Consider the following 13,046-nt stretch of genomic DNA (forward strand, 5'->3'; position numbering starts at 1 on the left):
AAAATATAAAAAGAAAACAAAAAGATTCAGGTAAATTTCCACACAAGCGTTTAAGGTTTAAAAAAAAAAAAGAGAGGGGGGTACTAATAGTGCCAGGTTAGTGAACTCGTTAATAAGTTGTCAAAGAGTTAAACAGCTTGGGACCATAATGATTAAAGTCCACTTTTTTATTTTTTTGTGTTTAATAAGCAACCTGCAGTTAGAAGATATAGACTAGGTGGACTTTATTTAGTAATTATATTGCTATGGTATGCAGGGGCAACACCCTAAAATCTGTTCTGTAATACAGCAGTGAACGGAATTAAGTGTTGAAATGTGATTCTTTAGTACAGAATGAACCTATATTCTGTGAAACAAGGTAAGTCACTTAAATTCACTTCACTCTGGGATTTGGAAGACAATAGGTGAGCTTACTCGTACTAAATGGCACAACACACACACACACACACACAAATCAGGAATGTGAATTATGTCCTGGGCAGAATGGGCAGAGAAGATTCTGATTGGCCGAGGGGGCTGTCAGCATTGAGGTTGAAAGCTTGTGGTCAGATTAAATTAGAGAATGAGAACCGTGCAGTAAAAGAAGGACCAAAATAGCAGGAAGGACTCATTTAAAGCCTTGTGAAAATCTATCATGACTCTCACTGAGATTCTCTTCATCTTGACCGGGACTTGCACCGTCCTGGTTTTTGGAGGGAAACTATTATGCCTTCTTATGATGCTTGCCCCGAAGCTCTTCTGTCCTCTTTCTGAATCTTTTTTCCCCTCTCTGGGGAAATGGGCAGGTGAGATACACCAACATTTTGACTTTATTTCCTGTACTTTTGTCTTAAGCATGCATTTTTATTGATTTAACAGGCAGTCAAGTTTTGTTTAAATATTAAGATGTCATTCAGCAACAACAAAAAAAAAAGACTTTTACTAAAATTACAATACTACATTAAATCATGCTTAATAGATAATTAGTTTAAAAGTAAGTTATTAGTTAACAGTTAGAAATGTCATGAGTTAAGCATTTAAGAAAATGCAATGTTTTTTGTATGTTGAAAACATGCTGCTGTGCCTTGAGGGACAACCGCTGGTTGAGAACAGTCAGATTGAAGCCAGCACTACCTTGCTTTTGTTCCACTGTTTGACCCTGGAACAAGTTTCTCGTCTCACTTTAAATTGTCACTCATAAAATGTCTTGCTTCCCTAAACAGGACTTTTTTTGTTGGCAAAAAGAGGGATCCTCTTTATGGCTTTCTTGAAATTATACTGTTTATGCAAGTTCAGCAACACAAAACAACAATTCCAGCCACTTTTTCCCAAGCTTCCTTTCCATTCCATTGCGGCACTGAGAGTGGCAGAGAACAAAAGGCAATTAGAACAGTATGTTCTAGGACGCTATTTCTCTATTCATTTCTTGATTTTGAATGGTTGTTCCTGTTCAGTTTAAAACAAATTAACCTTACTTTTTCTCTCTTTCCACAACTAATTCTTTCACTTTGAGGCTTTGAAAAGTTCTTCCTGGTGTGTGTGTGTGTGTGTGTGTGTGTGTGTGTGTGTGTGTGTGTGTGTGTGTGTGTGTGTGTGTGTGTGTGTGTGTGTGTGTGTGTGTGTGTGTGTGTGTGTGTGTGTGTGTGTGTGTGTGTGTGTGTGTGTGTGTGTGTGTGTGTGTGTGTGCGTGTGCATTACAATATCCCTTCCCAGGGGTGTTTTCTTGCATGTTAAGACATAGTGTATCTGCTGTTCTTTTCACTTTGAATAAATATCCATGCAGAGTTTTGCAATTTGTCCTGCACATTCTAGATGTCACACAGTTGGTTCGGCCTGTATGAGTGCATGATATATATGATATATGTATGTATATATATATATGTATATGTGTGTGTCTGTGTGTATATAATATTTATATAACACAACTTGATTGAGTCAACAGGTTTCTGCGGGTTATCAAATGGGCACCCCCCCTTCCTTGATGTTTCGTCGATTTAAGCCCATGACATCTCAGGGGGGCTCGACGGTAGAACCAGAGTCCTAGTTCCACCCCTGCTTTCTACCTCCAAAGTCAAGGTGTTCTTGGCCCTTCACCATGTTGGTTCTGCCACTGCTTGTTCCGTTTTATCCATATCCACCAGAATGCAAGCTTTGTCTGTTTGGGGATGTTTGCTACCAGCTGCTTCCTAGCCTTGCTGCCAATCCCAAGCAGTCTAATGGTCCTCAAAAGTGACTGCCCTGCGAAACCCCTGCAGCCAACCTCCACTGACAGGTTCCAAGCCTTCCTTTCCGTTGGCACTCGAGAATCAAAGCCTGATATTTCTTAAGCTTACGCTTGTGTGCATCTTCCATCCTCTCTTCCCAGGGTGCTGTCAGCTAAATAAGTACCTCCTGCTTGGTACCCTTTGACCAGAGCACGATATCAGGTCTGAGGCTTGTATGGATTATTTACTCTGGGAATTTGAGTTGCTTCTTAAGGACTGCCCGCATCTTCCAGTCGTTTGCCGTGGCCCAGACTCCTTTACTCCTCCTCTCTGTTGCTGTGCTCTCTCCAGACCTAAGGAACTGAATGAAACAAGGCCCCTCATAAAGTTTTTTGGCTTCTTTCTTGCCTGCTTCACCCGACAGCAGCTGAGTTAATATTTGGTCATGTCTCCACCAAAATTTACCAATCAACAAACATGACCTGCACAAGGAGAGGACGTGCTCAAGATTAGCCCCAGAGTATGCAGGTGTGGCTCTCTGTCAACCGCCATGTATGAAGGTTTGATGGAGTAAGTAGGACATTATATATGGAACACAACAGAAACTCTCTTCCATGCTCCTGATGTCCTGCAAGGTCAGAACCCTCTCCCGAACACTCTCCCAACTCGTCCAGCTGCCCTGCTTTTTCATGGCTGCAGACTTAACATGTCGACTTTCCCTCAATGCTCTGCTGGCTAACCCCTTGCGACCCGTTCTAACCTCAATGTCCGCCTGACGTACTCTTACGTCTTTACTGTTTGGCAGCATCATAGCCTGCCATGTTTTTGTTAGCTTATACTCCTCCACCACTGATGTTACTGGCAGCTGCAGCTTGCTGCCTGTGCTATACTGGCCTATGGAGCAGAAGCTTAATGGAAACATGCTGAACCATCTCCTCAAATTTAAAATAGTTCAACCTCTCCACAGTAGAGACAGGTAGGCCTACCTCATAAATAAGCAGTGGCCAGATCAATCTGGGTAGGACCCTATGCTGGTATCCCCAGGCCTTATACTTGCCAGGCAAGCCGCTCTTCTCCAGGGATGTCATCCAGGTTTCAACTTCCTTAAACAATTCCATCACACTCTGCTTGTCATTGAGGTCTGCCCTGTACCACTTTCCCAAGCTCTCCACTGACTTTCCTTGGACTGTTGGAATGGTGTTCTCTTTGATCTTAAAGTGAAACCGATCCTGGATGTGTTCCCTCCTCAACACCAAACCTCTGGAATTTGCGGGTTTGATCTCCACCATTGCCCAATCGGCAAGCTTAATAAGTCCATTGTCCATGTCCATAAGTCCTGATTTTACCGTGATGGTCAAGTCATCCATGAATGCTCTGATAGGCACCTGTTGGGTGCCATCTGCCAGTACTTCACCCCGATGTAACTTATCGGCTGACTTGACAAGGAGATTCATTGCTGCTGAGAACAGAATGACTAGCCATCAGTCAGTGGTAAATTTCCCACAGGTGAAACACATGTTAACCTTACTGAAGTTGCACAGCATTTATTAATTTATAATAATTATAATAAATTATAAAACTGAGGCAAGCCAAATGAAGATTGAATGGTTCACATTTATAAAGTTTTTTCATTCAAAATATTTATCTTGAGATCTCACTGAGATTGTGAAGCAGGGTACTACTTGTACTTCTTGTACACACAACCAGTGGTGCAAAGAAAGAACAAAAGCATGGGAAACCACTTAAGTAAAAAAGTAATTTTCCCACATAGAAGATAACACCCGGACATTAGTTCAAATCTCTCTAGTCTGCAATGAAGGCAGTAATTACATCATGTCCTCTATATTATACATTGGCCATCCCACTGGCCCTCCAGCACCGTTTTTCCTCCCACTCTCTTGTACAATGTGAACTTCTATGATGGTCTAATAGTCAGTGGTGGAGAGAAGATGCAGCTCCAAACTTTCAGAGAGACTTCACACATATGCACCACCCATACTTCCACTTTGTTTATTAAATTGGTGGGTACACACAATCTGTCCAAGAACATGCTGTTAAAACACTGACTCTGCCTATCGTCTGAAGCGTGTGAGATTCTTAGAGGGAGTGATAGGAGATAGATTATCACATTCTTAATACACTTGATACGAGAGCTTATTTTCTATAATAAAATATGTTAATTATGTGGTCGTAGTTGTTAACATTGAAACATTTTTTTAACATTGTTAAATCGTTTTATTTTCTCACATTGAATAGGTTGTTGATCACATTAGTTCACAATTACATAATCTGACACATCAGTGAATTAGAGAAATAATTATTCTTACCGTTTACGATTTCAAGAATAATACAGAATATTTCTTCTGTTTCAGTGGTCACTGGAGGGTCAGATGGAATAGGCAGAGCATATGCAGAAGAGGTAACAAGACTATTGCCTATTTGAAAAAAAAAATGTATGACTATATCTTGATATTAGATTAGTTCAATAATTAAGTATAAGGATAAAAAGGTAACAGTAAAATGTGTTCATGCTTATCTTTATAATGACCAAATAACATACACTGACTACACTAATTATTACTTTTATTCTGCAAGGATGCATTAAATTGATCAAAATAAATGACAGTAAAGATATGTATAATGTAAAAAAAAAAAAACTATTTTAAATAAATGCTGTCTTTTTGAACTTTCTATTCATCACAAAATAATGAAAAAAAAAAAAAAATGTATCATGGTTTCCACTACAATATTATCACAATGCAGGCAAGGGAAGAGGAACAGAGAAACTCCTTTGCAGCAGATGTAGTTTATTTACAAAAATGGCAATCCAGAAGGCAAAAATCAGTGTAACAGCTTCATACATGTAAAGACAATTCAGGACAAAGAGAAGAACCAAACTGCTTAAATACATTAAATACATGGCTAAATGAGGAACCAAACCAGACTCAGGTGAACATAATCAATTAACCAATGAGCAACCACAGAAACCAACTAGCAACTGGAACAAAGGGAACAGGAGCTAAACACAGGAAGGAAACACGAGAATCAAAGGAAAAACAACAAGTGTCCTCACATACAACATAACCGTTACAAATATGAAGCAGAAATAAAAAGTGTAAAGCAGCACAAATGTTTTCAACATTGATAAAGTTTTGAATTCACCAAATCAGCATATTAGAATTATTTCTGAAGGATCAGGAGACACTGAAGACTGGAGTAATGTGAAGTACCTGTGAAGTAGGCCTGTAACCAATCTGGAACAGGAAGTAATCTTTAGTTTAGCTGCTCCAAATTCTTTGTTAAGATCCCATACTGTAGCTCATCCCCTATAGATATATAGGCTGTTTCCATAAGACTTTACAATCTTTGTATTTCATGTCTTTCTGTGCAGCTTTCAAAACTAGGTATGAATGTGATCGTCATCAGCAGAAATCAAGAGAAGCTTGACAGAGCAGCCAGGAAGATCGGTGAAGCGTTTATTGTTGACATTTCTGTTTCTTAGCTTTGTCTGTAGTCTTAGAGCTTATTTTTAACCTGCTTTCTTTTCTTGTTCTGACAGAGCTCACTACAGGAGGGAAAGTCAAAGTAATAGCTGCTGACTTCACCAAAGACGATATATATGGATGCATTAAAGAAAACATTGAGGGTTTGGATATTGGTATTTTAGGTCAGTAGGTATCAGATATCTCAATGTGTCCAATTCTGAGCTGCAGTTATATTTAAAACAGTAGCGTTACTGTTACTTTTCTTCAAACACAGTGAACAACGTTGGGATTCTACCGAGCCAAATACCCTGCAAGCTACTTGAAACATCTGATTTGGAAGAAGTGAGGTCATCTATGGTTCATACAATCATTGTTCATGAATTTATCTTTATAAATACTAAGAGTTTTCAAACTGTTCCTGCATGGATCCTTCTCAGCACTGCGCATTTTTGATATCTCCGTTATTTAAAGTGGGCATGAAACTATAGTATATGCTACTAGTATCGGCTCCCATTAAAGGTGGGGTAAGCAATATTTGAAAAACTCTGTTTGGAAGTTAGTTGGACCGACAAACGTGTGTAGCCAATCAGCATTAGTATGGCAGTGGAGGAGAGAGAACGTACAAGAGGGAGATTTGAAGAAAGACTGCAGAAATAGAGAAGAGACACAATTCAAAAGAGAAAAACTCAGAAGAAATCACTGGAAAATGAAGGGTTATGACTGGGCAAGAGCTTTAGGACCTGCGTTAATATTAGAAAAGCTTTACGGTGCTGGAGAGAGCTAAGTGTGAAGGCCTGAAAACTTGCTTTGATTCCGCTCCTCACGTGAGTAACACTGGGTTTGAGTGTCATTGTGTGTCTGGAGCTGCTGTGCTATTGGCAACTAACCACCAACTCTTTTTTGTAATTACTATTGGGTACTGTAAGTGCTTCCTTGTCATTTGTTCATCATCTGCGCTTTATTTTTCCTGAAGCTTTATTTTGTTGCGCTTCTGCTATGATAAACAGACATTCACTCTTGGATTGCGTGTGTAACGGAGGTCAGTGAGAGTCGCGCTGACGATTGCTAGGAAATGTGGTGTTTAGCGTCATTGTTAGTGCACTTGCCTCGCATGCCGGCGATCAGGAATCGAGACCGACTCGGAGCAGGGCGGTTAGGATTGGAGGGTGACTTTTGGAGGCGGAGCAATGAAGAGAGAGGTGTGTTTGGGTTGATTTCAAATATCAACAATGTCCAACAGCGTTTTTCAAATATCGCTTACCACACCTTTAACAATGTAGTAGGCTGGTAATTATTTTAGATATTAGTTATAGAAAAATGCTCACTGTAAAACCAGATGGAAGCATGCTTTAATAAAATAACACAAATATCACAAATAAAATTCTATCAAGCAATAGTTGTAGATATGGTTGGCCTATTACAAGGTATTTATCAGAAACTGTTGTTTATATGTTTCATGTGGTGGCCTCTATAGAGAATACATGATGTTATCAACTGCAATGTAAAAGCCATGGTTAAGGTGAGTAAATGCAAACAGAACTGTACACTATGATTATAGTGGGCTCTGTGAAGAAATGCTTATGTTGCTCTATTTTAAAAGTGTCTGCTAAATGCATACATGTAAATGTAACTGGGTCTTTACCACTCACTCGTATTCTGAAATATAAGGAAGTCAACTAATGGGTCGCAGTGGTCACATCCAAAATTGAGTCACAGCTCTGACAGGGTTGCCGAAAACGAGGAAAAAATGCAATTAATTAAATGCAACTAATGATATAATTGTGCATAGTTAGCAAAAATGCAAGTTTATAAACTTTTAAAAGTCATCAAAGTCCATCAGAATTTTTTTTTAATTCTCAGCATAAAATGGAAGTTGGAAGTTACAATAGTCTTTTCTTGTGAAATGGCTTCTCGAACAAGAAAAAAATTAAGGACGGGACTTGATTTTGTCCATGGGGAATTGATTAGATGGTTGTAGTTTGCTATAATCTAATGTGAGTGACAGGTTGTCCCGCCCTCACACCAGTAAACACATCATCAGAGAAGAGAAGAGATGTTGCTGCAAGAGGGAGGGGAAGTTATTTTGATGAGGGCACATGAATTTAAAATAAATAAGTAATATATACAGATAAATCATTTGTAATTAATAGAATTGTCAATTTCATGGTGATTTTAAGGCAAGGCAAGGCAAGTTTATTTATATAGCACATTTCATACACAATGGCAATTCAAAGTGCTTTACATAGAAGAAATTAAAATAATGAAAGGAAATAAGAATAATTAAAACAGTTTAGAAAAATAAAATAAAATACAGTACTTTTAAAAAATAAAAAAGAATATTTATTATAGATCTTTCTTTCAAAGGATTCCCTTAAGACTTAAATCTTTCAACCTTCTTTTAACCTTCAATCTTCTTACGACTTCCATCTATCAACTTTCCTTTAACTTTCTTTTCTCCCTCATTTACTCACACGTTCTTTCCACTTTCTTTAGCACTTTAGCACTGCGTTCACATTCTTTCTCAGACGAAAACTTTAATATCGTCATTTAAATACTGTTCTACTTTCAAACCCACATTAATCACTTTCACATTATCACCTTCTGAGTGGGCATTTACAGTTTCGGGCTAAATGCCCTGCTGACATAGGAGAAATTAAAATAATTAAAAGAAATAAGGATAATTAAAACAGTTTAGAAAAATAAAATAAAATACAGTACAGTACAAACAGTCGGACGAACAGCGGCACAGTGCTCATTCAGTAAATGCACAGCTAAACAGAAGTGTTTTGAGTCTGGATTTGAATGTGACCACTGTAGGAGCACATCTGATCTCTTCTGGAAGCTGGTTCCAGCTGCGGCTGGCATAATAGCTAAAAGCAGACTCGCCATGTTTAGAGTGAACCCTTGGTATTTCTAGCTGATATGATCCTAATGATCTGAGTGATCTGTTGGGTTTATATTCAGTGAGCATATCTGCAATGTATTGAGGTCCTAGGCCATTGAATGATTTATATACCAGTAATAATACTTTAAAATCAATCCTAAATCTAACTGGGAGCCAGTGTAAAGACCTGAGGACTGGTGTGATATGTTCATATTTTCTGGTTCTGCTCAGAATCCTAGCGGCAGCGTTCTGTATGAGCTGCAACTGTCTTATGGTCTTTTTGGGAAGGCCAGTGAGGAGTCCATTACAATAATCCACCCTGCTGGTGATGAAAGCATGCACAAGTTTCTCTAAGTCTTGTCTGGAAACAAAGCATCTAATTCTTGCAATATTTTTCAGATGATAGTATGCTGATTTAGTTATTGCTTTGACATGACTACTGAAACTAAGGTCTGACTCTAGTGTCACACCAAGATTCCTGACTTGATGTTTAGTTGTTTGACCCCTAGAGTGAAGGTATGCGTTCACTTTGAGAACTTCATCTTTGTTTCCAAACGCAATAACTTCAGTTTTGTCTTTGTTTAACTGAAGAAAGTTTTGACACATCCAACTGTTGACTTCGTCAATGCATCGGCACAAGGAGTCAATGGGGCTGTAATCGTTAGGCGATAGGGCTAAGTACAGCTGTGTGTCGTCTGCATAGCTGTGGTAAGCAATTTGGTTATTTCTCATTATTTGGCTCATTGGGAGCATATACAGGTTGAACAGGAGTGGCGCAAGAATTGAGCCTTGAGGGACTCCGCATGTCATGGATGTCCACTCAGACTTATGGTCTCCTATACTCACATAATAACCTCTCCCATCTAAGTATGACCTGAACCATTTTAGGACTATCCCAGAAAGCCTTAAATTTTACTGTCGTTACACTTAAATTTTAAGTGTAACGACAGATCAGTGTAATGTTAATACATTTTAGTGTTTGACATTTTTTTTTTGGTTGAAAGTTTGGATGCTAAATAATTTTGAGTCGCCACTTGACATCCAACGTAAAATCAGTTGAGAACCACTGGTTCAGCGCTAAAGAGATTTAATAGAATGCACTCACATGGTTTTCCTCCATTTTTAGATGTGCAGAATTGTCCTACCGGGAATGCAGCAAAGGTTTGGCTTTCTCTGTTTCACACATATTTTGGTTACACTTTATTTTGATGATCCCCTTTAGACACTCCGTTGACTGTAAGTAATGTTGTTCAACCAACTGAGTATTAGTAGACTGTTAGATGTAGGGTTAGGGTTAGTAGAATAAGTTGACATGTAGTTGCAAAGTTACTAATAGTCAGTAGAATGTCTGTTGGGGACCATCAAAATAAAGTGTTAGCAGATATTAAGCAAAGAGTCTACACTACTCTAATGAGGTGCAATGTTACTTATAGTCTAAAGGGGATCATCAAAATAAAAATGTCAGAATTTTAACATATGACAAGCACACTGACAATTAGTATTTCTTTAGAGGAAGAGGAGCCATTCTGAATGTGTCTTCTGGAATAGCCAAAATACCCTGCCCTATTTACACCTTGTACTCTGCATCAAAGGTAAAAAAACAACACTACATCTACACAAAGTTGAAAAGCACTGTATTAGCAATGTCAATATATCAAATCAAAAATATTATATATATATATGCATATCTTTTCAGGTTTTTGTTGAGAGATTTTCACAGGGTCTTCAAGCAGAATATAAATCCAAGGGAATTATTATTCAGGTAGAATACAAAACTTTCTACACTACTAACCACACAACAGTTAAATAATGTGTGTGTGTGTGTGTGTGTGTGTGTGTGTGTGTGTGTGTGTGTGTGTGTGTGTGTGTGTGTGTGTGTGTGTGTGTGTGTGTGTGTGTGTGTGTGTGTGTGTGTGTGTGTGTGTGTGTGTGTGTGTGTGTGTGTGTGTGTGTGTGTGTGTGTGTGTCAAATTTGCATATCTGCTAACCAGAAGTGAGTCATATCAATGTCTTTTTTTTCTTTTTTTTCTCAGACGGTGGCTCCATTTGGGGTTTCAACATCAATGACAGGACATCAGAAGCCAGATATGGTTACATTCACAGCTGAGGAGTTTGTGAGGAGCTCATTGAAGTATCTGAAGGCTGGTGACCAAACATATGGCAGCGTCACTCATACCATATTGGTAATGACCTCTGTTTATTAATATAGTTAAAGTGCACTCTTAAAAATAAAGGTTATTTATCAGCATCAGTGGTTCCATGACAAACCTTCAATATTTATGGAACCTTTCCATTGCACAAAAGGTTAGCCTGTTTATTTATAGTGGGGAAATCTTGTTTAGATTATTAAAATGTTCTTCACGTTAAGAAAAAAATGGTTATTTTAAGAACTGTTCACTGAAAGGTTCTCTTGGGAACCCAAAATGGTTCTTCTATGTATGGCACCTCTGTGAAAACCCCCTTTTTTTTTAAGAGTGTGTGTGATTTCTGTGCATGTATTGTTTCTGACCAACGTGTAATTCTCCTATAGGGCGGGATTGTGCAGTCCATTCCCACCTGGGTCCTGCAAAGTGAAGCGTTTCAGCATCACTTTAAGGAATATGTGAAGGAAAGGGTCGAAAGATGAGAGTTGTCATTCTCTAAGTATATAGAGTATATAGAATTGAACATTTAAACACCACAACTGTTGTATTTGTTTGCACTAATTATGACAATACAGTATGCAAAAAATATAAGACTGTGAAAGAAAGTGTGAGGACGAAACAACTGACAAGAGTCCACGGTCCTTCAAAATATGCTATATCAGTGTTGATAATGGAATGTAATAATTATTAATCATAATCATATCAGTAGACAGGAGATTGTTGAGCGGAACTGACCTTGATAACATTAAAAGAAGGTCAGTTTCACAAAGGCCAAATGACAGTCGAAGAGATGTGACCTTGTTATTTTTTTGTCTATATTTTAAGATTAGAAAATGTTTGGTCTTATTTAAAGAGCAAAATCATGTTTTCATTTGAAATATCCAGTTATTTGGCGCCACATAGTGGTTAAATGCACTTTCACATGATCTTTAAAGCTTGAAGAAGATGATGCATTTTTTCTCATTATCCCATTATTTTGACTTTTATGTGACTAATCACTGCAATGCTAATAGCTGCAATGACGCACAAGAACGCACATTTTATTTATTTATATGGATATACATATTAACATATCTTAGAACAATTTTAAGAACAGTTAGCCAGAGTCAGTCTGCAGATTTGAGTTGAATTTAACACAGACATTACACACTTATGGATCTTTCTGTAAAGTAACTGCAGTAATTACTTAATATCTCATTTAACTTTAAAAAAAGAGCTGCTTTTGTTTCTGACTCTGACATGCGGCCAGCAGAGGGCATATTTTTGACTCTGCAACCTGAAGCGCGTCACATGTAGTGTGTGGATTCAGATTTCAAAGATCTCTTGAAGATGCTGAGCAGGTAAAGGACACAAACAAGTGCAGTCTGATGGGGGATTTCCATTTGAGATGTAGCTGTTAATAAAGCTGTTCACCCTTAAGCGTGCTGTCCTGCTTGAAATACAGCTGACAAGATAACACGTTTCCACTCACATTAAAGGGGTTTGTGTTTTTACTACAGGGAATTTCCACTGATAATTTATAATGATACTGCTTGTAACAGAAAAGACATTTATGTGGAATAAGGCTAAGGCAATAATTAAAATAAAAAACACTGGGGAATTTATTGTGTTCATCGTGTCTAAGCTATGCTTGCTTTGACTGCAGCAGTGATTTCTGAGGTTTTTTTTATTTATTTTTTTTAAACATGCTTCCAAGTTGCAGATAAGCAAAATAAAAGTTGCAAACCTGATACCCCAAATCTCGCGGAAACCACCAACTATATCAAAACAAAATTAATGTGGTTTAAATAGTGTACAAACTGTATCTTAAAATAGCCTCACTTTCTCCATTCCATCATTTTGCTAGATGGCTGGTTTGTTTCTATTACATTTAATTAATTGGTTTAGATTAATTCATTAACTGCTATATAGCTAATTAATCTAAATGTTAATCTAAACTTTTCACTATCTAAAATTGTACTCAATAGTTCCCTATAGTTGTTGACTCATTTGTTTTGCTAAGGCTAATTTTATTGCTCACATTTTATGTATCCTAAATACAAATAAATCTATAAAAGTATTTGAAAAGTAGCAAAAAACTAGATGTACCGCATCGCGGTACAAAATATGACCGCCGCTCAGGCCTGCACTGGCTTTCCACAAAAATAAATGACGTGGAGTAATTTGGCTGTATTGCGTGTTTATGTATATACCTAAAAAAAGTAATAGTATGTGCATGTCTGTCTGTGTGTGTGTGTGTGAGTGTGTGTGTGTGTGTGTGTGTGTGTGTGTGTGTGTGTGTGTGTGTGTGTGTGTGTGTGTGTGTGTGTGTGTGTGTGTGTGTGTGTGTGTGTGTGTATGTGTGTGTATT

At 38.0% G+C, this 13,046-nt stretch overlaps 1 protein-coding gene across 3 annotated transcripts; it reads left to right on the forward strand.

Moving 5' to 3' along the window:
- Positions 1–67: 67 nt before the first annotated feature.
- On the forward strand, positions 68–12,305 carry hsd17b3 (hydroxysteroid (17-beta) dehydrogenase 3). 3 transcript variants are annotated; one of them, XM_082188388.1, is made up of 11 exons: positions 68–358; positions 4,556–4,602; positions 5,575–5,650; positions 5,743–5,850; positions 5,943–6,010; positions 7,143–7,187; positions 9,679–9,713; positions 10,063–10,144; positions 10,249–10,314; positions 10,586–10,735; positions 11,083–12,305. In XM_082188388.1, the coding sequence occupies exons 1-11, from the start codon at positions 334–336 to the stop codon at positions 11,176–11,178; spliced, it is 798 nt and encodes a 265-aa protein (XP_082044514.1). In that variant the 5' UTR covers positions 68–333; the 3' UTR covers positions 11,179–12,305. The 3 variants fall into 3 exon arrangements, with proteins under 3 accessions (XP_082044514.1, XP_082044513.1, XP_082044515.1); XM_082188387.1 differs by lacking the exon at positions 68–358 and adding an exon at positions 373–785; XM_082188389.1 differs by lacking the exons at positions 68–358; positions 4,556–4,602 and adding an exon at positions 650–785.
- The last annotated feature ends 741 nt before the right edge of the window (positions 12,306–13,046 follow it).

The sequence above is a fragment of the Leuciscus leuciscus genome (assembly GCF_965113295.1).
Source record: "Leuciscus leuciscus genome assembly, chromosome: 13".
Lineage (NCBI taxonomy): Eukaryota > Metazoa > Chordata > Actinopteri > Cypriniformes > Leuciscidae > Leuciscus > Leuciscus leuciscus.